The sequence below is a fragment of the Pteropus medius genome, unplaced genomic scaffold (genome assembly GCF_902729225.1).
Source record: "Pteropus medius unplaced genomic scaffold, Ma_sr-lr_union100, whole genome shotgun sequence".
Classification (NCBI taxonomy): domain Eukaryota; kingdom Metazoa; phylum Chordata; class Mammalia; order Chiroptera; family Pteropodidae; genus Pteropus; species Pteropus medius.
Genome location: NW_024349800.1, coordinates 54,245,570 through 54,269,559, shown reverse-complemented (window position 1 = coordinate 54,269,559; position 23,990 = coordinate 54,245,570). Strand labels below are relative to the sequence as shown.

Below are 23,990 nucleotides of genomic sequence, written 5' to 3'. Positions count from 1 at the left end.
GCGGTCCCCATGTCTTGTTTAAATTGATATCCCTCACTTCGAAGGAAGGCAGAAAGAGTGTGGCCTCAGCACTCCAGGAGTCTGGTGTGGGGCAGCTCCTGGTCGAGCAGTCACCATTGATGCAACATATGCTGCATGCTGGGCACTAAGAATACACAGTGAATAAGGCACAGTCTTTGCTGTCAATTAGCTTCTTGGCCCTTATACTTGGGGTGGGATGGGGTTGGGGTCAGAGAAGGCTTTTTAAAAGAGCCAAAGTCCAAGGTAAACCTGAAGAAATAAAGAATAGGACAGAGTAGACAGAATATCATGTACGAAGCCTGGAGACAAGAAGGAACAGAGAATTCAGGGAACGAGGGGAGAAGGGAGGTCAAGGGGAAGGGACAGACGGGAGGCGAGGCATCGACAGCCGCGTGCACCAGGCTGAGGGCTTCAGACTGACCCCGAGGCCGACTCGAGGCCATCGCTGGGCTGTGAACGGAGGAGTCCTCGACCAGCTACGCGGTGGACAGTGGCTTGGAGCATGCGATGCTGGAGGCAAGAAGGTGGGCAGAACTGCAGAATGATCGAGACTGGAAACAATGGTGTCATGAACCAGGAGGAGGGCCGCCCAGGCTGAGATGAAGGCATAGGTGAGAGACACAGGAGAGAGAATTGGCCAAGACCTGGAATCAAGCAGATGTGTGTGTGTGTTGGGCGAGGGGGGACGGGGGAAGGGATTAGTTAAGATGCTGCTGCTAAAACGTTTGGCTCCTGTGAGTGGCTGGATGGTGGTGCCATTCTCTGGGGGAGGGCACCTGGAGAAGGGACAGTTTTGGTGGGGTGTTGAGTTCTGTTTTGCATAGGTGGTGTTTGACGGCCTGAGGAGGTCAAGGTGACTGGATCTGTGGCTCTGAACCTCAAGGAGGCAGGCCTGGGCTGGAGACCCTGATGTGGGGTCACAGGTAGGAAGCTGTTGACACTAAGGTGGGCTGCAGTTGAGAGCTTGCGGAGAACACAGCCCAGAAGGGCTAGGGCAGCACTTATGGTCGGTCCAGGAGCAGCACAGGTGGGGGTCTGTGTGGAAGGAGACTCCCCATTGTTGATGGAGTTGGCAGGATGCCCATCACCGATGCCTTGCAGGCAAGCGAACCTCACCTCTGGCCCAAGGGTTTCCAAGTGCACACCGCAGGGAACTTGGCACACCTGGTGCCTGCAAAGAATGTAACCGGTTCCCCACGAAAATGACCCGGTACCGAGAGCAATCCCATTTTCTGCCTCTGTGGGTCCTGCATGCACCTATGTGGCTCCAGTGGATAATTATCTACAATGCATGGAATGCAGGATCTAAATCTGATATTTTCTGCTTCCTGCCTGACTCAAAGAGCCCATGGCTGAAGCTGCAGTAACACAAACCACATTGTGGAGGATCTTGTAGTCCTCATTCTCACTGCCCTGGGGGGAACGCTCCAGGCCTCAGTCTTCCCCTGGGGAAGTCGCTGGGCCGCAGGGGCAGTGAGGTCAGTTAGAGACACCACAGCCTACAGGGCGTCTGGTCTGAGCTCTGGCCGCACCCTGCACCGACAATGCCCTTGTTTCTGTAGGGGCGGGTCTTCCGGGAACCTGCTGATTTGTCTCTGTCTTCTAAAGTAGTGCGTTAGTGCTCCAGGGGTCTGGGCTCCCCATGTGACCTCCTTGTCACTCAACAACCATTCCTGGGCATAGCTCAGGGCCTGTGACCTCTCCGGGCACTGGGGATGCAGAAAACACTGTGGAAGGAGAATGCTCTGGTTCTAAGGAAGTATTTAGAATGAAGCGTCACGATGTCTATTACTCTTAAAAGTTTCAGGAAAAAAGGCGAGTGGTGGGAACGTGGTAAGGGGGCAGGTTCACCGTTGCGCAGCATCTGTGGCGAGCTGTTGGCTCCCCTCTCCAGGACCGACGTGCCATTCCACCTAGATGTTGCGAGTGCTGGCGGTTCACTCATCAGTCCTCCCTGGGACTTGCCTTGGCTGAAGAGAGCTGCCTCAGCCAACGTGAGGCCCCTCCTGGGATGGCCCACGTCCAGTGGACTCATGGGGACAATGAGTGTGGCACTGTCTTCTAGAAGCTTGATTCTGAAGCAGAGAAGGCAAGCAGAGGATTTCATAGAACTGTTATATAGAAATTATTCATGCTTATTATAGAACAACTAGAAAATGCAGATAGTGGAACAATAAACGAAAAATCACCTCTCATACTATACCGGATGTAACAGTTACTAACGCTTTGTTGTTCCTGCCGTCTTTGATAACCACAGAGTAATGACCACACCCAGGAAATCTGACATTGATACAATATTATGAGCTAACAGTCGTATGCCAATTTGCCCAGTTGTCCCAATAATGTCTTTTATTTACAGTTGCTTCCACTCTTCCCCAACCCTATACCCTGCCCCCAAGCAAGAATCAAATCGAGGGTCATGCATCGTGTTTAACTGTCATGCCCCTTTAGTCTTCTTTATTCTAACAGTTCTCAGGCTTTCTCATCTTCCATGGCATTTCACCTTTGGGGAGTTCACGCCACTTGTGCAGGCCACTCCTTGGTTGGGGTTTGTCTAATTATTTCTTGTGGCACAATGGAGGTTAATATTTAGCAGGAGTACCACACGGGTGGTTACACCAGAGAGCATGTCATTCCAGGGTTCCCCACAATTGGTGATGTTAAGTTGAGCCATTTGGTTAAGGTAAGTTTGTTTTTAGAACTTTTTACATGCATGTTTTAAGATTTTTATGTTGCTCCAACTGTGGACATTTTTCTTGGTGGCTTTTACAATGAAATTATACTCAGAAAAGTATTCCTTACCCTAGACTATATATATCCACATATTTCCTCCAACCATATTTTCTACAATCAAATATTTGATTCACTAGGAATTAATTTTGGTTTCTGTCATATGGTCATTTTGGGGGGCCCCACATACTTAGTCAGGTATCCAGTACCATCACAGATCAATTTTATTGAACAAGTCATCCTTTCTTCCACTGGAATTGTCACCATTGTTATATTCTAAACATTTTCAAACGTCGTCGTTTTCTTCTGGATTCTGTTGTTGTCTTGATCTGTCAGTTCTGCTTAGAATGCTACACGGGACTTTGCTTGTATTGATATCTGATAATGAAGCTCTCGAAGGTGGGCTCACTGTTTTATGACGTAAAAATATGAATCTGTTTTTAGACAGAACAGAAAGAAGAGAGAGGCTTCCTGGGAAGATAAGTTGGCTGGGATACAGAGCATGGATGGAAGGATAGTGAAAGACACGGTGACAGCTAGACAGACATACACCCATTGCCGTGGCTTGACCTTTGGTGTGAATAGCTGAGCCTGCCTCTTCCCCTCCCTCTGTTCTGCCCATCTGTCTCTCAGCATCATATATTTGGGCATCTTTCTGTGCCATGCACCAAATCTAATTTAATCTTATACTAGGGGAAAAGCAACCCACGCGTTGGGTGTATCATAATTTATTTTGTCATTACCCTATTAAATGGCATTTTGGTCATTTCCAGTTGTCATTATTATCTCAATTTTTAAAATCCTTGTATATTTATTATCATTTGTGTGAGTATACCTATGATAAATTGAATCTCTACAAGTGAAAATGCCAAGTCAAAGGATTTCGTTCTTTAAAATGTTGATGCTGTCACATTGCTCTTGGAAAATCTCTATGAACTTACATTCCTGCCAAGGGTATATAAAATTGCCATTTGTTCATCCTCTCACCAGGAATGCATTTTATCTTCTTTGGTATTACTAATCTGAGAGGTAAAGACAAATGGTATCTCACTGTTCTTTTCATTCGCAATGATTTGCTGGTGGCTTTCGGGATTCTGATTCTGTCACCCAGTGTTTTTACTAACTCTTTCAGATGTGTGCCCCTAACAGTCAGGACCAGCATTTCGATCAGAGTCCTCCGACTCTTTATCCAAGCCGGGAAGGAAGTCCGAGAGGATAGAACCCAGTTGGGGCGCTGCCCTAAATTAGTATATCATTTATAGATGGATCAGATTCTCAGGAAAGTGGGGAAGCACTTGGGAGTTGCCATGGCTTAGGGCCAAGTCCCCAGCTTTGTAGGTACCCTCCCCCTTTGCAGGGCAGCCCCAGAGGCTGTCTCCTGCAGATAAATCCCATGGGTGCCTTTGCCATGTGGGCCAGAAGATGTGAGGCAGCTACCCCACCCGGTGACACCAAGTCCCTGGGTCAGCCTCATGATGTATGATGCTCTCCTGTGTGAACTATGAGGCCGTTTGGGCCAACGTACCCACCCTCAGGGGCAGCTGCCAAATCTCACATCCTAGACTGGGGGACACACCTTCTGGTTCCTTCTCCCCGTCAGCCTCTATTTTCTCATTGTGTGTCTAGAAGAGAATCCCTGGGCTCCTATCTGACCACAACATTGCACATTCAAAGAGTTACCAGTTTTTATTCAAAAAATAAGGCTTAAAAAAAAAAAAATCTTGTGTCCACAAAAGTCTCTCGCAAAGTCTAATGGAGACATAACCCCAGAACATTCATGATACTGATATTCACGATGGACTCATCACCAGAGGAGACATGTCTCAATGACAGGGCCCATACAGAGGAAACTGAATGGACAGGTTGGACTAATTAGACTTCCAAGTGGTTAAACTGGGACTTACCCAGAAAACATTAAAAGCCACCATTTATTGAGCCAGGCTCTGTGGTAAGGACTTTACCTATGTTAAAGTCTCTTCTGCATACCCTGACAGGCAGGAATTCCTGTCCCCATGTAAAGACAAGGAGATAGAGGATGACAGGTTAACTCAATCAGAGTCACAAAGCTAGTGCATGGCAAAGGTGATGTGGAAGCCGGGTCTTTACCATGACCCCACACTGTAGTCTCTTTCCTGACCTCGATGGCGGTGTGTGGTCCTTGACTTTGTCCCCTCATCTCCCAGGACACCTTACAGCTCCAGGTAAGCTGATTCAACTGCAGAGGCCCCCATGCCCTATTCCTGTGTCTTCTCCCAGATTGAACAGATCTTTTGTAATCCCAGCAGGCAGGAGAGTTCAGCCACACTGTGATACAACCGTTACAACCAGTGACCAGCAGATGGCAGTGTCCACCAGCCGTCAGCATTTGTCCCGAACAGAAGGGCTCTGAGAAGTCCTCTATGGAACTTCTGGGAAAGAGGCCACTCCATCCCTTCTTTGCTGTCCCTTCCCTTCCCCCACACAATAGCCTGGAACCCAAGGACAGGTTCAGCCAGTGGCCCATGGCCAGGCTGCAGCAAACCCGTGTGTGGATGCCAAAGCTGTTGCCGGGGTAACCTGGGGGGAGGTGTGGATGGGGGCAGCGGGGCAGCCCTGGGTGGAGCATAGGAAATTCTTCAGGGCCCAAGGAAGCCCAACCTGAGCACCAGACAAGGGCCCTGAGCCAGAGCCCTGCTGGAATCTTCCCACACCTGCAGCCAGGCCGTCTGTCCCAGACCCTTCTGGGGGAAGAGGGTTGCAGCACCTCTGGCCGAGTGGAGACCAGCACCGTCAGAAGGAGTGACGGCCAGTAGGCAGCTGCCTCTGTGGGTGTCATCACCATCTTCCCTTTCCTGCCTTCCCAAGACCATCTTAGGGCAAAGTCCCAGGCTAACCCCCCCTTACAGCTCTGAGTCACACAAGCCAGGGACCATGGTGGGTCCAGATCAAGGACAGGCTTCTGGCTGGGTCCTACCAGGGGGTAGTGGCCCCATCTCCATATGCCCTCCACTTCTCACAGGTGATCCCTCACTGGACATTTAATTGTCAGCCTCATTGTGCACTTGGGGATCTAAAAACAGGAAGGGCTAAAGGACTTGAGGCCCGAAGTTAGAGGCAGAATTTGAATTCAGGTCTCTCAACTCAGGAGCATCAACTAATCATAGTCAGGGACCGAGAACCCCCAACAGTGCACAGGGCAGAAGCTGCACCTTCATCACGCCTCACCCAGGGCAGAATTGCAGTGAGACCTTCTGAATTACATGGAGAGAGCAAAAGCATAGGACCACAGAGGGGACCCCCTATCTCAGATGGCTGTGATGCCAAGTAACAGGGTGCTGATTATTTCCCCTCCTTGGGGACTTGGCTTCCTCATATGAACAATGTAAGCTGTAAAGCAGGCCATCTCTAAGGGGCCCCCTCCTGCTCTCGTTATCAGATATGGGTGGCGGGCGGATGTCCAGATGTGGCAGGAGACACTTGTTCGAGGCTGAGTAGGCTGCACCTGGGATCGGCCCAAGTTCCTGTTCCTGAAGGTCACTGCAAGGTGGCTCTAGCTGGCAGAATCCAAGACTAACTTCCTAAGTGGCATCAATGCCATGTGCCAGGCTCATGTTTCCAGACGATGTGTAAAGCCCCACAGCAACGGTGCCTTTAAGAGATGTCGTGGCTCTCATGGTTCAGTATAAAGAATATCCTCACATTCAGAGCTGTCGGAAGGCTGTCTGCGATAGCGAGCTCCCCGTCCGTGCAGGTATGCAAGCACTGCCTGGGTAGCATTTGTTATGATTCAGGCATGGCATGGAAAGTTGGCCTGAGTAACCCAAAAGGTTCTTTCAGATCTCGGGATTCTGTGACCTGGATCAAGGACCTGGTGCTCAGAGAAAGCGAACAGCTCCTGTAGAGAATGGATGAGCAACAAAATGCTCTCCCAGGGAAGGATCCGTGGGGTGAGAAACAGTCCTCCGCCCTTTTCCCTTTTTCTCTCCTCTGTTGGAGCCAAACTCACCTTCTCTCTCTGAGACAGCTGGAGTCTGGAGTTCTAGGGGTCAGGGGGGTGGTCATCAGACTGGCGCAGAACAAAGTTAGAAGGCCAGTCCCCAGTTGTCTCTCACCCTTCTCTGAACTTCCTGCACCTGCCTCTGCGCCTCATCAACAGCTGCCCAGTGTCTGCTGGGCACCGCAGAGGACAGGCACTTCCCTTCATAATGCACTTAGCAGCCCACAGACCACAACTTCCAGGTGTCCCTCCTGCCCAGCCCACCTATCAAAGGCTCCCCCCACCCCTTCGCAGTCCCCAAGAGGAAGCTCCAGGCTGAACCCTGTCGAGTGTGATCAGTTCTTGGCAACGTGGAACCAGCACCACCCAGAAGAACCTGTGACCATGCTTTGTCGCTGGCTCTCTGTCCCAGTCCCAGTCCCGAAGAAGGCGGGTTAATGAAACTCTGGTCATCCCAGCCCCAGATCTTCCCATGCTAATTTCAGGCCTTTCTCCTCCGCCCACCGGGTTGGCCTGGGGTCCGAGAAGTGACCCCTCACCAGGCCTCTCCTTCTGTCCTTATACCTCCCAGGTTGTGAGTGGCTCAGAAGTCCTAAGCTGATGGGCACCGTGTCTCCGCAGGGGTCAGGATGGCCACAACAACGGTGGGAGGAGTTCGCTTGGGACGAAGTAGTGGGTGTAGGGAACGGAAGAGCCTGGGCCAGAGTCTCCCGGGACCTCCCAGGGCCGGGTGTCTCTGTGGGTCACTGCAGCTAACCCGCACGGGAGTCGGAACTCACCCAGCTTTGGATCCTGTGACGTCGCATTGACGCTAACCACCCACTCGAAGTGACCGTGACGCACTGAGCCCGTCTAGATTTCAAATTCGGTAGCAAATGCAACTTTAAAGGAAAAGGACGCGCCTGCTCTGCTTCGGGGTCCGTTCGGCTCAGCCCGTCCTATGCCAGACGGTGACACGTCGGTCTGCCGGACGTGCCGGCACCCGGGGGATGCCCGGGCTGCGGGTGGAGCTGAGCGGACACCCGCCGACGACCACCCTCCCCTGCGTGTGCCCCTGAGACGTGGCCCCGGGAACGTGCGGGCTATGGACTGAACCCAAGCGCCCCGCCGCCCGCGCGAGTGCGCTCCGGGATGCTGCCTCCCCCGACCCCGGCCCCGCGCAATAACCGCGGCGGGGCGAAGAAGGACAGAGGCGCCAGTCGGGGCTCTTTGCTGCCCGCCGTCCGGGCTTCTGGCTGCACCCCAATATACCCGGTAGCCTGTTTCTGTTAGCCCGACCCCTAGAAGGAGGGAGTCAAAATTGACGCACAGATGACTTGGGGCGCCACTCCCGCGCAGGAGTCCTGCGATCCTTTAGGATGGGCTCCCGTTTAAGCTCACGTTCCGCGCCCAAACCTTCGCTCTCCGACTGTCGATCCACGTCCATCTGTCCTTCTGCCCTGCCCTTGCGGCCGCTGGCTTTATTCCCTACGGGTCCCCTCCTCTGCTCTGGCCACCCGCTCCCATCTTTGGGGGCTGTGGCAGGGTGCTGAACAGCCGAACTGGTGACCCCAAACGCACCTTTGTGGCAACCCTGCGCGCCCTTTTGACCTCTGCGCCCTTGGGGCCTCCGCGCGCCCTTGTGGCCTCTCGGTGCGCGTTGGCCACGGAGTCGCGGCACTGATGGACCTGGCCGAGCCATTCTGCCGCCCCACCTCGGGCTTCTCGGGCACTCTCGGAAAAGCAGCGGGGAGGGGCGGGTGATTCTCAGGGGAGCGGGGAAGAAGCTGGGCGGGCACGCATCGTGCCCCGGAGCCTCTAACTCCGGATGGCGAGTTTGGCTGGGACGCAACGTGGGCGGACTGGTTCGCAAGGCTGTGGGGAAAGGAGGCGGGGCCCCGTTTTGTGGCGGGAGCCTCCGGCCCGTATCACTCGCCTGTCGAGAGTGGGGTCGCAGCGATCCGGCGGGGGCGGGGGGAAGAGCCTCCGGCCCTGGACTCCGCGTGAGGGGGGCGCGGCGCTGCCACTGGAGTGTTCAGCAGGGGGCGCTGCTCCGGGCGTCGGTCGGGGGTGGGGTGCGAGAGGCGGGGGGGCCGCGGCTCGCTGCGCACACTTCCCCCATTATTAAACACTATGTTCAAAAGGCGCCGGGGGACTTCCCGGAGCCACGGAGCCCGCGCCGCCCGCCCGCCTGGCCCACGGAGCCCATGGACCTGAGCGCGGCCGCCGCGCTGTGTCTCTGGCTGCTGAGCGCCTGCCGCCCCCGCGACGGGCTCGAAGCGGCCGCCGTTCTGCGAGCGGCAGGGGCAGGGACGGCCGGGAGTCCGGGGGGCGGCGGCGGGCGGACCGTCGCCGCGGCTGCGGGCGCCTCCGCTGCCCCGGCCACCGCGGCTGCGGGGGCTCGCGCTGTGCGTCGCGCAGCCGGCTCCGGCTTCAGGAACGGCTCGGTGGTGCCCCACCAGTTCATGATATCGCTTTACCGGAGCTTGGCCGGGAGGACTCCGGACGGGGCAGCTGCCGCCTCCACCTCGGGTTCTGGGCGCCACGGCCGCGCGGACACAATCACCGGCTTCGCAGACCAGGCGACCCAAGGTACTCACGCCTATACTGCGCCCGTCCATCCTAACCGGTCCTGGGTGGAGGCCACCGCCTGAGCTGTGCCCCCGCTCCATTCCATTTGGGGCGCGGCCCCCGTCCCAGCCTCAGATATTAGAAACTTCGCCGAGGCCCACGCACCGGAACCCGCCGCGCCTGGACTGTGGCGAGACCCGCAGCAGCTCGCGGGGCCCGGCCCCAGAGGCCTGAGCAGGTCCCTCTGCGGGGGTCGCCTTGGCCCTGCGGCCGGCGGGTCCCCTTGAGGAAGAGACAGGTTGAGTCGGAGATCCGGAGGAGCAAGAGGAAGGGTTTCGGCCGAGAGAGGCTGCTCAGTGGTAGTGGCGGTCGCTGCTTTATTGTAGCAATCTCGTGGCGGTCGTACAAATTGGGGACACGCAGAGACATGCAAGACACAGGCAGGCATCAGACTAAATCATATGGCCCCAGAGAGGCTGGTGGCATCACCAGATAGGAAGAGGGCTCTTCTCAGCAGGCCGCGTCAGGGTGCAGGTGTGTAGCTATGGTTGTCTATGCCTTACGCAGGGACCTTGGCAGAGTCGGAGGTCGTCGACGGGTTGTGTGGGGAGGAGAGCAGGGCCGGCCACGGTGCAGGAATGCAGGCCTCTCCCGGGTAAGCACCCCACCTTACTCTGGGCCAGGCCCTCCAAAGGTAGGACGTGGATGAGGCCACGGTGATTGCTGTGTCATCTGGATTTTATTAATCTCTATTGAAGTCATTAAAGCAGACAGATAGAGAAGATTTAACTAATTTCAGGAGGAAATGCAAGTAATTTCGGCCTTAATTCTATCCAGCCAGAGACCAAGCATCCAAAGCAGGAAAGGAAGGCAAATGGGGCTGGAAAGCAAGTAGTGCTGTAGATGGGCCCTGCCTGAGAGCAGTGACCAAATCACCCACTCCATCTAACACACATCTACACACACACACACACACACACACACACACACACACAGAGCTTTATTTTGGGTACAGGGACATCCTGCACTCAAATGGCCCGATAGTCTGTTGGGAACTTTCAAGCATTCTCTGAGGGCCTTGCTTGCCCCCTGGACTGGATACTGGGGTGCTCAGTATCCTGCTGTCTAGTCCCAGGGAAGGCCTCTGCCCTAATGTTGCTGTGCCGGCTGCCAGGCTATGAGAGCTGGTGTGTGCAGGGCCCTCGGCTGGGAGAGGCACCAGATGCTCTTTCTTTGGTTGAGTTAGACCTACTGTAGCCTCAACCAGAGCTGACTCCTTTCCTGGGACACTCCACTTGGCTGACAAGGCTAGTAAGGCTACCTGTCTTTCCTCTGGAGGGAGGGAATGCGGTGGCAGCCCCCCGAAGCAGGGAGAAGCTGTGGGGAAGCTCAGAGAAAGTGCTCCAGTTAGCAAGCCTTCAGGAAGAAAGCAGTGGAGGGGGAACACTTGCCCATTGCCTCTCCTGCCTCCCTCTCCACCCTAAGCCTCAACTTGGAGTAAGGCTGCTTGAGGTCCCCAGAGGCCACCGGCAGGGCCCAGACTTCAGACCTCCAGAGCCAAGGGCCTGGCGTCCCGGGTTGGCGAGCAAATCTCCAATGGTGGGGGGAGTCTGCACAGTCTCTCCGCATTTGGGGCAAAACGAAACCATATGACCCTCTTCAAAGGGAGCTCCTTATCTGTTGCTTGGTGGAATTTCAACCTCTTTTTTTTTTTTTTTTCCTGAGCCCCAAAAGAAAAAAGTGCACACGACCAGAAATAAAATCCGAGGGCTCGAGATAAGTGATAACAGCGGGAAAGGATAAGTCTGGGAAGGGACCGCGGGTCCTGGAGGCTAGACCTCACTGGGCCCACTGCCCTCACCGCAGCAAGGCGCTCACCGCCGCTCCAACCCCTAACGAAAACGTCTCTTGCGCTTCTTTGCCGCCTTTCTCCCTCCATCGGGAGGTCAAGGACACACTGGGAGAAGCTGAGCCTGGAGTTCCTGATCGTGACCCGCTGCTCTCATTGCTCTGAGACCTTGGGCCAGGCCGGGCCCCAGTTCCGCTTCAGCAAAGCGAGGAGGCTGGAAACGCTAGAGGATCTCAAGTCATGCTGACAAGTTCCCCTACTGGACGAATCTAGGGTCCCCAGCCTGCATGGGAGCCCGCGGCCGGCTGGAATGTCCAGGCTGAGATGGGGAAGATAGGGAGCAGAGGAGCAGAGTTTTCGGGGGACGAGAATTTTCTCTTTGCACAACGGACACTCCGCGGATCTCCTGGGACTCAATAGGGCAATAAAGAGCAGTCCCCGTATAGCGCGGGACCTCGGGCAAACAGTCAGCCTTGGAAGGGGCGCACTAACCTCTGATGCGCCGACTGGGCCTCTGTCCGCGGACCTAGTCCTGGCAAACCCGTGGCTCTGAGGCAGGAAGCACAACTGCAGTGGCCTTCAGCCTTGGTCTCGCCTGCAGGGGTGCGCTCCTGGCCCCCGGCTCAGCGATAAGTGAATGTTGTCGCAGTGGCAGGACTTTTCGGCTGGATGAGCCAAAGGCCCGGTTCTGATAGCCGGGGTGAAGGCTCCCTTTCCTCTGGGCCAGGCTGGCAGCTGTCCTTCCGGGGCCCAGACGCGGGGATGGGCGCCAGCTCCAGCGGGCCTTAGTCCCGCATCTCGGAGGTCGGGCCATTTGCAGTTAGGAGGCCCTGCGGCCGGCAGCGCGCACTTAGTTCTTACTCGACTCTTTCTCTCTGTCCGTCCCCTGCAGACGAGTCGGCAGCCGAGATCGGCCAGAGCTTCCTGTTCGACGTGTCCAGCCTTTCCGACGCTGACGAGGTGGTGGGCGCCGAGCTGCGCGTGCTGCGCCGCGAGTCTCCGGGGCCCGGCCCTGGAAACGCGGTGCCCCCGCCGCCGCTGCTGCTGCTGTCCACGTGCCCCGCGGCTGCCCGCGCGCCGCGTCTGCTGCAGTCGCGGGCGGCTGAGCCCCTGGACGGGGCGCGCTGGGAGGTGTTCGACGTGGCAGACGCCGTCCGGCGCCACCGCCGCGAGCCCCGCGCCACCCTCGCGTTCTGCCTGCTGCTGCGTGCAGTGGCCGGTCCCGCGCAGGGCCCGCTGGCACTGAAGCTGCTGGGCTTCGGCTTGCGGGGCGGAGGTGGCGCGGCTGCGGAGGAGCGCGCGCTGCTCGTGGTCTCCTCGCGGTCGCAGAGGAAGGAGAGCCTGTTCCGGGAGATCCGCGCCCAGGCCCGCGCTCTCGGGGCTGCGGAGCCGCCGCCCGACCCGGGACCCGGCACCGGCTCGCCGAAGGCGGTCATCGGCGGTCGCAGGCGGCGGCGGACAGCGCTGGCCGGGGCTCGGGCGGCGCATGGCAGCGGCGGGGGCGCGGGCCGGGGCCACGGGCGCAGGGGCCGGAGCCGCTGTAGCCGCAAGCCGCTGCACGTGGACTTTAAGGAGCTGGGCTGGGACGACTGGATCATCGCGCCGCTGGACTACGAGGCGTACCACTGTGAGGGCGTTTGCGACTTCCCACTGCGCTCGCACCTTGAGCCCACCAACCACGCCATCATTCAGACACTGCTCAACTCCATGGCGCCGGATGCGGCGCCGGCCTCCTGCTGCGTGCCCGCGCGCCTCAGCCCGATCAGCATTCTCTACATCGACGCTGCCAATAACGTGGTCTACAAGCAGTACGAGGACATGGTGGTGGAGGCGTGCGGCTGCAGGTAGCATGCGGGCCGGGCCGAGCCTGGGAGGGGCAGCCGCGCCGCCGCCGAGGACCCCCTGCTGAAGAGCAGCTTCGGGCCGGGCCTGTCACCCAGCGTGGGTGCGCGGCGGGACTCTGGCCCGGTGCCAGCACGGAGGAGGGAGAGCGCACGTTCGGTCACACCGGCATTCACACCCACACACTCGTTCACTCTTGCACACGTTTGCCGTGGACTGCATCGGAGAGCCCCGGAAGAGATGCTAGCGAATGTCACAGCCATGTGCACTCTGCAAACAGAGCACTATTTGCGCCCATTACCCCCTTTGGGGAGAAGATGGTGTTTGTGTTAATGTTACAACAGCAGCCACTAAATCGGGTGGAAACGGGTTAGGGAATCGGGGGCTCCAGAGTGAGTGAATTAAAGGGATACTTGCGTGAGTTCCGTCTCAACCCCTTTTGTTTTTGGCCGAGTGTGGGCGCGGCCGGCTGGGCCCTGAGTTCCTGGTGCTGCACCTGGTACCGACCCGTCGGCTGTAACACTCTCTCCAAAGGTTTGCGTGGCGCCGAAGCCGTTCACTCTCGGAAGGAACCGCTGCAAAAGGCCTTATCTGTTTTCTTTGACTTTTAAAATCCAATGGCCCCTCAGTTTTGGAAGGGAACATTTGTCAGAAAGAACGCATTGTGGAGCTTCCCAGATCTCTGCAAAGGTCAGCGCTATCCTTTTTAACAAATCAGTTCCATTTAGAAATGATCTAGAATGTGGAAAAAAAAAAAAAACAACCATTTTCTTTTGTGGGGGAGAGGAGTGAGATGGGGGAGAGGTTTTAAACTGCCAGTCCGATCTGACATGAAACTGGGGGTGGGGTGCATCTGCCAGGTTGGGAAACTCCTCAGCTGGCAGTGCCAGGTGGTGGCAGTGGCTTGGGGAGCTCAGGAGGAAGCCATTGCAGTGGCTGGGAATGGGGAAAGGGGGACGCGATGGCTCTTCCTAGAGACCTGTGGAGAGGTTTTCCTAAGGAGCTGCCTAAGAGGCTCCTGGGGCTCGCAAGAGGCAAGGAGGTGTCCTGGGCAGGCTCCTTCAGAGGACTCAGGCCTGTCCCTCTCATGGCACTTACTCAGAGTGGGCCAACATGTGCTTGTGCTTAGCTATCAAGTCTGTGTCGGCTTTTACATGCTTTGCCTGTGTTGTTGCTGTAGTTTTTGGCAGTGTGATGGTAACGGAAAATGAGGCCACACAAAAGTGCTTTTGTGAGCTTTCAGCTCCCCATAGCCCAGTGGTTAAGAGCAGAAGGAAGGTCGGCTCCTCTCCTTCTCGCTCTATAGAGGGGCATTTGCAGCTCAGCTGCTATGGCCCCTTCAGAAGGGCCAGGACTGGGCATGGGGGAGCAGCGCTGGAACCCTATTCCCCAGGCCCCCTTATTTTGCCTCAAAGAGTCTTGTTGATGGTAGGATTGTTCGTCCATGTAAAAGGGAGCTTGAACATGCCAGCTTTCATAGCTTTGTTTGGTTCATTTCTGCCCTGTAGTCCTTTGTGGCCTGTGTAAATGGTTGGGAGAGAGAAGGAAGAGAAGTAAGTTGAGGTTCACCTGTCTGGGGCTCCCAATGATTCTTTGAAAACCCCTGCAGCTCTCCTGGGCGCTCCTGTTTAAGGCTGTGCTGCGCCTTCTCCTGTAGGGTCCCTGAGAGGCATTCATTCTACTCATCTTGTCTTGGATGCTAAGGTTTAAGACCAGTTACACAAATTTTAATTCTCAGTGATTATGAGAGAGGGAGGGAGACAGGAAGAGAGGAAGGGAAAGAGGGGGAGGGAAAGAGAGAAACGGAAAGATTTAGATTCAGCTTATTTAAGGGCCCCATCTGAATCCTTTTTCTCCTGTAAAATTGCCCCAAAGGAGAAAATCCCCCACATTTATAATGTGAATGTATATGCTGTGGCTATGTAGGTGGTTATAAGTAACTAGAAAATGCAAATCTCTTCAGGTTAAAACAAAAAATAAAAACCAAAAATCCCAAAGTGGCTGCAATGGTACACCAGTGCTCAGTTTTAGTGACTAGGCCAAGATGGTCCCCCTACAGTTATGGATTTTGCCAAAGAAGCCTTTCTCGCTTTTTAAAAACTATGATTTTGATAACGATTGCATGGTGATTGCTCGATATCTGTCATAATGAAGAATAAAAATTGTAGTATTAGAAATTTTAGAAAGGGAGTTAATGAAAAATTATAGTTAAATATTATTTTGAAGAAATTCTGAGGCATTTAATGTATTTGGACAAAAGCAACCATCTTGATACATTTTTAGTGACTAGAAAAAACAATTTTGAAAATCTCTAAAATGTCATCCAATTCGATCTCGTCTGATCTCGGAAGCTAAGCAAGGTTGGGCCTGCTTAGTACTTGGATGGGTGACCACCTAGGAAGACCGGGTGCTGTAGGCATTAAAAAAAAAATAACGATAATAAAATAAAATATCGTCCAATTCAATTAAAAAAAAAAAACAATTTTGGGGGAGATTTCTTGATTTAGCCTGAGCTTTTTATGGCAAAAACAATAACAAAACTCCATTTTCTCTGTTTCTTCCTAATGACCTCCTTCTCCGAGAAGTGTCTTTTTCTTGTGTCTTAAGTCCAGGCTGTACCCAGGGCAAGGGGGTGGTTGTTGTCTTTGGCCAGTGACAACTCTTTCAGTGGCTCTGATGGCTTCAGTGTGTTTTTTGCTTACCAAACAAAAGGAATGCCTCCTGGATTTCCTTTGGAGCTGCATGTAACCACCGGGGACCACGGAAGTCCCCCAACGCTGCTCAGTCCTCTGGCTTCTCAGAGTTAAAAGTAGGTGCATGGAGAAGATGTGTTTCAGTTTGTAAAAATGACAGCCAAAAGGCCACCATGTGTGGAGGCAGACAGGTTTTGGCTGCTGAGATGTGGTTAGACTGGCTTTGTCAAGATGTGGAGAAGGGATTCTGCCGGCACAGTTGGTAGTGCCCTGGACTGTCTGTCTGTCTTCCAGGCAGAGGGGAGTGGGAGCTCCAGTCCTCACTGATGGGCAAGCTGGCTGCTAGCGAGCAGAGTAAAGTGTGTCGGGACTGTGAGTGAAGGCAGCCCTCTGTCCCCCATCCTGGTCGCCAAAGTATTCCTCCTGAAGTAAATCAAATGTTTTGTTTCGTTGGGGAGAATCGCGGACTACCAGTTGAGAGCACGTGAACCACTCCTGGTGCTAAGAGGAGGGCTTGGCATCGCAGCATGGGGAGCACAGGGCAGGCCAGATGGGGCCCGAAGAGGGCTGGTGCTGGGTCTGCCATACACCAGGACAGTCTGGTGACTGTTGCTGGTAGCCACACTTCGGCGTTAAGGGAGACCCCTACACTGGTAGGCGGCCATGCCCACCGATGCCCACGTGCTTCCTGGATTGAATTCCAGTTTCCCAAGCAGCGGGGCTGAGTCTTCGGAGAGGTTGGCCGGCTTTGTCCTCTTAGCTTGGGGAAGCGGGTTTGAGCTGTGCCCCTTCATTATGTACGGGGTCCCCTTCACCCTGCCGCTCTGGCATTTTAATGCTAAGGTGCCATGGGAAAGAGAAGAGGTATGGATCAATTGACGGCGGAGTCACATCCATCAACCCCAGTGCAGTGACTTCTCACACGACAGTCTCATGGAGGTGGTGTCAGGAGTAGGTGCACGAGAGAGTGCAGACCACCCCGTGGATGTAGTTGGAGTATAGTTCAAATCCTGAAAATCATTTATCCTGTTCGCAGTTTCATTCACACTCACTCATAGCAGAAAATAGCTAGGGACTGATTTTCTTCTTAAAGCAGGGAGAAGAATGGAATTCTCTTTAAGAGCAGCTCATGCACAGAAAAAGTCAGACTCTTTTTCTTGCTTGAATCTGGTCTCCAGAAAATCCAGTGAGAGGAAGAGAAAGCATGGCGGCCGTCTCTGGGCCACAAATGGCCTTGGCCCCGGGGGCCTCAAGTGGGACGTCAGGTGGGCGAGGACAGAGTCTCTGCAAAGTAGTAGTCTGTCAGAGGGAGCAAAGGGCCTGTATTGTCATCTCAGAAAGTGTCTGGATTGGGAAGGAAAGAGAGCGGACCAGTGGACCCGGCTATTAGGAAATGTCGGGAGTGAGTGGGAAGTAAGTAGATCGCCTCTCAGGGCTGTCTTAGTCGTGCTAGAGCCTGAGCCCACTGTGGGTTTCTGCATGCCCAGGAGTGACCTGTCCCCTACAGTCACCTGCCACCTGCCGTAGAGCTCCACAAGGTCTAGGCAAGTCATGGGCAGTCACCTCCCTGTCCGGGCCTTCAGCTTCTGCCCCCGTAAAGTGAGGAGCTCTCCAGCTCATGGTTCTAGACGTCTATTTTGTCCAAAGCCCACTCACATAGTTCAGAGGCAGAGCAACTGTGACTGCTCATGGAAAATGTCCCCTCCGGATCCCTGTCCCAGAGCTTCTTCGCTCAAGTGTTGCAGCTCGTGCCTCAAGTGTACGTGTGTGAGCGTATGTTCGTAGACTCGTAGCTCTTGTTGGTGCTTCATGGATACTGCTTTGATTTCCACCTGGGACAAGGCAGGTGCAGGGGCGGCCAGGACTTCAGGGGTGGGCTCGGCTCACCAAAGCCACGACCCATCCTGTGTCCCAGCTGAGGGGCACTACCAACCCAGCTCGAGTCCCAGTGAGTAAGGCTGCACTCGGGCTGAGAGTTCTGAGACCAAGCCCTGGGAAGGCTCCTACCTGCTGCCGGTCCCTCTGTGTGGGCAGCAGAAGAAAGAAAAGTCTGTGGCCTGTTGGGAGCCCAGACAGGGACCTGGGACTGTCCCAGAGCCCCTGGACAAGACAAGCCAGTCCGTCTAAGGTCCCCAGCAGGTCCCCACACCCTCCTCAGCCACCTCGTTGCCATGGCCATGTCCGTCCACCCGGGACAGACACCAGAAGAGCCCCTTTCTCTTCTTTCTTATGGCCTGGAAATGGTGGCAGAGTTTAACATTAAGAAACACTAGAAGAAGGGAGTCAAAAAGATGTTACTTCTAATTTCTCAGACAGCTCGGCCTTTTGTACCTAGAGCCTTCCCGCTGTTTAGTCTTCTCCTCCTTTTGTGCCTCTCTGGACTTTCACTTGTGCCCAGAACTTAGCACTGCACGAACTGGTAACGGCCAGGAAGGCTCTGGGTGAGCAGAGCCTGTTCTCTGCAGGAGGGCACATGTCTCGTCTGCAGACAGTCACCTACACGGAGGCGGCTGCTGGGACGCAGTTGGAAATTGGCCTAGGAACTCTGTGGTGGTGATTGAGGGCTTGACACCTGCCGTGTGGGCTCTGACCACTCATTCAGGGGTGCTCTGTGCTCCTGAGGGGTGAGTTCATCTTCTCGCCCAGCCCACAGTTGCCGGTGGAGATGCTGTGCCTACAGCAGGCCTGTGACTTGGCCATAGAATCTGCTGACCAGGCAGAGTTTGGGGTGGTACTTCATGGTGGCAGCAGCAGCTACAGGAGAGCAATCTGGGACGTGTAGAGTAAGAGAGTATAATATAAGGTCATTGGAAATAAGTGTGCATTTCAGATCTTGCTTATAGTTGTTGAAAAGTACAAATATGTCTTCAGCAGCGCAACCAGCGGGCGGCCATCCGCTTCCTCCTGCCTGTGCACACCTCCTGGAGCAGTCCTGCCGGCCCCTTCCTGCACCGGTGGGCGCGAGTGATGCTCTGTGCTGGCAGAAGAAGGGGCTGGTTTCTCTCACACGCATTCCCGCCTCCCCACCCCCAAAGGCATGAGGGTCATGGAGTTCGCGGATACTCCTGAGAGGTGCTTCTGCAGTTAGGTGACTTGGCAGGACAGCTTCGTGTGCTGGTCTATGACACAGTTTGCACTTTTTTTTTTTGCCTGACAAACTTCCTTCTGCAGAAACTTTTTAATCCTTTTTTCTAAGTCAGTAACGGTATGCAAAATAAGTTGTCCAGAAAAACAAGGAAAAGCTTTCGCTGGTTGAGTCCCCAGCGCCCTTAGGCCTGGCAGTACGGACCTCTCGAGAGGCGGCCAGCTGTTCTGCTTGTGCATGTCGATTTCACTACCTTTTCAGCTGCGGGCAAACAGGAATGTGGGGTAGCGGTGGCTGGAGATTTGGCCAGGCAGGAGGTGGGCCAGGGGCTGTGTTCTCTGCAGAATCATCTCTGCGCCATTTCATCTGACCGGCGGTGGCCACGCCACACCCAGTTACTGCATCTAAAGAAGGGAGCAAGGTGCCTGTTCTGGTCCTGGACCTGGCTCAGACACTTGGCCACTAGAATCTGGATCCTTGGCCGAGCCTTCTGGGGCTGAAGTGTGCTTGTGGCTGATGAAAACCAGACTCCCTGGAAGGCTTATTCATAGAGGTCCTGCTGAATGAGAGGCAAACACACCGACCCATCCAAGGGACACCGGCTAAACTTCCCTTGAGGACATTCTGTGGTTACAGGCTGGGCAGGGCAGTATCTATAGTTTGTAGCTGTCGTATATGCTCTCCTTCCCATGAGTCTGGCTTCTCTCAGACCTCTCACACGTGGGCAGCCGAAGGCCTTTCCTTGTCTGCCTGTTTATCTCTGAGTGACTGACAGCTGTCAAGGGCAGGAAAAGATACATGTGTCTGAGTTCCCCCCGTGGCTCGGGCAGCAGCGACTTGGCTGGAGGCGAGCAGGCTCCCTGAGGAAGGGCGTGCGCCCAGGAGCAGGGCTTACTGCTTCGCAAATTGTATTTCTGGGTTAGGACCTGTCAGAGTCGGAGCGAAGTCAGTCATTCAGCGTTCTGTTTAGACAATGATGCAGTTCAGGGAGAAAGCAAGCTTGGGGTGAAAAGTGTTTTCTGGCTGGGAAATACTCAACTCTTCTAAGCCAGGAACAGAGACCCTGGAAAAGGGAATTTCTCTGGCACTTCTCACCTCGACTATATCACACGTCGGACACGAGCATCTTTAGGGCATTTTTTTTTTTTTTTTTGTATTTCACCTTATACTGTGGTGCAAACAGCTGTTGTGTTTTCTGTGACAAAGAATCATAACTGAGTGACATTAGGTCTTTTAGCTTAAGTATTTCACCCCAAATGAAAAGTTGATGCATTTTTTTTTTAGAAGGATTAACATGCTGACTGCAATTTGCCCTTCAGCAGATGACAACAGGGGATTCTGAAAATTAAAAAAAAAAAAAAAAGGCTGTAAAGAAGCAGCTCTTCTCATCATGATGGTTTCAGTAGAACTCTAGCACCAGCTTCCGGCACGTCGCCATCTGAGCAGGTCCCGGGTGGGCGGTAGGAGCATCTGACACTACAGACACCTGCCCCGTCACAAGCGCATGCAAGGAAATGCACACAGCTCGGGATGACAGTGCTGCCATCACAGCTCAATAACACGCCTTCCCTCAGCGGCTACAGACAAAACAAATTACTTTTTTGGAGGGGTTTAGAAGTCCCTTTCGTTTTGCAATGACGCTCCCTGTTTGTCAGCTTGGATCCGGAGTAAGATGGGGAAGGGGGTGAGGTTTTTAAACCCTCATCTAAGGTGGGCAGAAATCTCCTTTGTCAGCAGTCTTCCAGAACTGGTTTGGTCAGAGCAGAATGCCGAGGCTTGGGGGCTGGAGATGGGTTTGTCTCCCTGCTGCCCAGCCTGGCCTTATTGGGCAGCAGGAGCTGATGTCGTGAGTGCTGCCTGTGCCCAGGCCAGCTAGCAGGGAGTTCGCCAAGGCCAGGTACAAATCCACGGTGTGTACGTATTCTCAAGTTTAAATAGGTTGTACATATCGAAATGTAAATGAACTGTAAAACAGCAATCTCTATTTTTCTTGACAATTATATAGCAGTATATATTTGTGAAACATGCCTGTATACTCGCCATTAACCATTTTGATATTTTGTACAGATAAGTTGATTAAATATTTTATTGATAAAACTGATCCTGACGGGTTTTTGGAGAAATACTCTCGATTTGCTTGGCCTTTCTGTGTCAGACCGCTCCTACCCCTCACACCGAGAACAGTGGTCAACCACATGGGGGAAACAAGAATGACTCGTTCAAACGGGGCCACCTGGGGGCTCCAGGCCTATCAGTCTTTATGCTGACCCTTCCCCCTCGAAACACCTTGTGCTTTAATGTGGAGTCATCCACCGGGATGGGGGCCTGAGGCAAAGCACCGCTGCTCCCTGGGTCTTTGTGACTGGTGTGACATTGCGTATGTCCCTGTACACAGCCCCACGCTGCATGAAAGCACCGCACGGGGAGGTAGAAGAGGCCAAAACGCAGTGGGAAATGAGCACCGTCACTTGTAACGCGTGAGCGTTGTCACCGCCAGCATAGTCTGAGTGGAGAGGGTGTCTGCTTCCGCACATAGCAGGCTGCTGGGGGACCTGTCGATTCAGAAGCACAAGCACGTCACTCTGCAGGCTGCTCCGTCGCGCCTCTGAAACCCGAAGCGTGGGCCCAAGTGTGGCAGCTTCCTGTGCAAGGCCAGTCGTGTAGCGTGGGAAACCAGCGAGGCCGAGGCCGTGCCACAGACGCTGCGGGGCCATCCTGCTCAGCACTTTTCCAGACCAGATCTGTGCGCAGTGACATCACCTTGTTCCCTTCAGCGTCTCTCTCAGACTGGGCAGGAGAGGACCCAGCACACAGCCTAACACCACCATCCGGCTCTCACACTCAACTTTTCCCTACAGATGAAAGAGGAAGCTATTTCATCTGTTCCTTAGGTATTTCTGGGAGAGGGTTAGTGACAGAATAGTAGCAGCGTAAGATGACAGGGAGTTGCCCCCGCGATGTCTTGTTACTAGAATTACCACCTCTGGGACATGGATCAGGCCAGTGCGACCCGGCTTTTCACAGCGACGGCGAAGCACGTCCACTAAGCTCCAGTGGGCCCGGAGTGTGTTAATGCCAGTCGCTGTGGTCATGTGTCTTTCTCTAGAGAAAGGCAGATCAAAACAGTCTGCTTTGTTTCTGCTTAATTTCACCAATACTAAAAGAAGAAGTCTCTTCCTTTGGAGGAAAAATGACTTTCACCTTTCGACTAACTCATTTGGTACGTACAATAAATATATAAACTTCATGCCATTGAAAAGTGTAAAGTCTCGTCATGCTTTGTGTCTAAGGATCTTTGGGGTGTTCTCCATTTTCGTATTTTTCAGTCTCCACTTACCTACCCCATCTTCTGCGGTGAGAGGATTACACATTCCGCAGAGAAGGGGCAGTTACGGGGAGAAAGAGAAGTCGGGGGTGGCATTTAGAATTTATCCTGTTTCCTGTCACTGACGAGAGCGTGCCCAGAAGGCCCTGCAATGACTGGTGCTAACAGCGGGTGACGCTGGCTTCTGGTGCGCCCCGACGCCCCGACAACCCGACACCTGCTCACAGCCATGCGAGGATGAGCACCGGGAGGCGGGGCTGCCTGACGTGGGCATGGCTGCTTTGTGCTCCTGCGCCCCTGGGAATCCTGCACTCCTCAGCGCTGGAGGAACAGTGAGCGGGGAGAAACCCGTCGTCCGTTGCAACGTGTCACCAGCATGCAGCCACCGAGAGGCTGTGGAGTCCTGATCACACGCAGGTGCCCAGACGTCCGCGGGGCCTGAGCGGGCTGCATCTGCAGAGCGGGATCCTAGTCCCTCTGAGGGGCAGGGGGGCCCTGCAGGTGCGCCGCACCCCCTGGCTGTCAGGACCCCAGCCACAGGGTCACATTCCCCTGCCAGGGAAGAGGAATTTTCCCATAGACATACCCAGCAAGGCAGTCTGTCCCTAAGCGGGGAGGTCAGCACAAGCCCCTTCCCCACAATGTCTGAGGAATGCAGAGCAAATGAAACGCAGCGCTGTCCCCCAGCACGGGCCGTGCATTGTTGCTGTAATTCCCACTTGGGGTGCTGTTCGGGGTGAGCACTCAGTGAATAACAACCGAATAACAACCGCATATTTGGTAGCTGCTAATACCCAAACTCCAGAGGGCTTCCGATCACAGAATGGAAGTAACAGTTGCAGCCGGAGGGACAAGAAGAATGGGCCGTGAGGTGTGCGGGGCTCGCTTTCCTATAGTCCCTCAGTGCCAGAAAGGGAACTGTCCATGTCCTCGACTCTATCCGACCCAGCTGTGTGCACAGCTGGCCTGGGGAAACACTGAAGGGATAAAGAGCAAGTCCCTTTCAGACTCCCACGTACGAGCTCAGTTCTGAGGGAGTGGGAGTCCCTGAGACCGAGTCCCCGATCGATCACCTGACCCACTGAGAACGGTGTTTCTTGAGAGCTTGGCTCTTAGGTGTGGTGGAAACTTATTAACTTAGATGACAAAATGTACTGACTATTGCACGTGGCAGGCCCTGTTCTACAAGCGCTGAGGATACAGAGATGACACAAATCTCATCTCCTAGGGCTCCTTTTAAGGGCAGGAAGGAGTGTTGACTGGGGTGGGGAGGAGCAGACTGGTACAAACTAATTCCTGCGATAACATAGGTACTTCAGTGGAGATATGGCAGGGGACCGTAGGGGTCAGGGTCAGAGGGAGGAAGGGAGGGAGGAAGAGCGCTCTGGGAGGCAGGAGCAGTTAGCTGGTCTTTGGGGCCAGGTCTCCAGCGGGTGGGGTAGAGGTGTGGGCGCTCTCAGAACAGAGCCGCTGACTGCAAGTTTCAGAGCTCGGCGCACCTTCAGGGGAGCAGACAGGCGCTGGCCAGGTGCTGACGGAAGTTGGTGCGTCTGGAGCACCAGGCGGCTCCCAGGGCTGCAGAGGGTCAGAGCCTGGGTGCAGCCTGGGTGCAGCCTCCCGCTGCCTCCCGCTGCCTCGCAGGCGTTCCTCCTTGCAATCCAGTGCCCGCGGCATCCCCGCCCCCCAAAACCGGTCTGTTATCTTTCATTCTTTTACAACTACTCAGTTGTTACCAACTCTCTACTCTTCGCTGTCCTGCCAACCTGGCCCGCGTTGGCCCCTCCCTGACTCCCCTTCCCAGCCCGCCCGGCCTGCGAGGCTGCCCACTGTTGCCTCCAGGAGGCAGCATGAGGCCGTGAGAAGGGTGAAGGACGAGGGATGGCTCTGGAACACAGGTCTGCATTGGAATCCCAGCTGTC

The 23,990-nt window shown here is 54.7% G+C and overlaps 1 protein-coding gene across 1 annotated transcript; it reads left to right on the top strand.

The window, feature by feature from the left end:
• The first annotated feature begins 8,768 nt into the window (after positions 1-8,768).
• GDF7 (growth differentiation factor 7) lies at positions 8,769-13,636 on the top strand. Its single transcript, XM_039888130.1, has 2 exons — positions 8,769-9,298; positions 12,019-13,636. Exons 1-2 carry the CDS (start codon positions 8,914-8,916, stop codon positions 12,972-12,974), a joined length of 1,341 nt encoding a protein of 446 aa, XP_039744064.1. The 5' UTR covers positions 8,769-8,913; the 3' UTR covers positions 12,975-13,636.
• Positions 13,637-23,990: the final 10,354 nt, after the last annotated feature.

Coding starts and splice junctions, on each gene's coding strand:
- GDF7 (XM_039888130.1), top strand. CDS start 8,914: ATGGACCTGAGCGCGGCCGCCGCGCTGTGTCTCTGGCTGCTGAGCGCC. Junction 9,299..12,018: donor CGCAGACCAGGCGACCCAAG/GTACTCACGCCT, acceptor CGTCCCCTGCAG/ACGAGTCGGCAGCCGAGATC.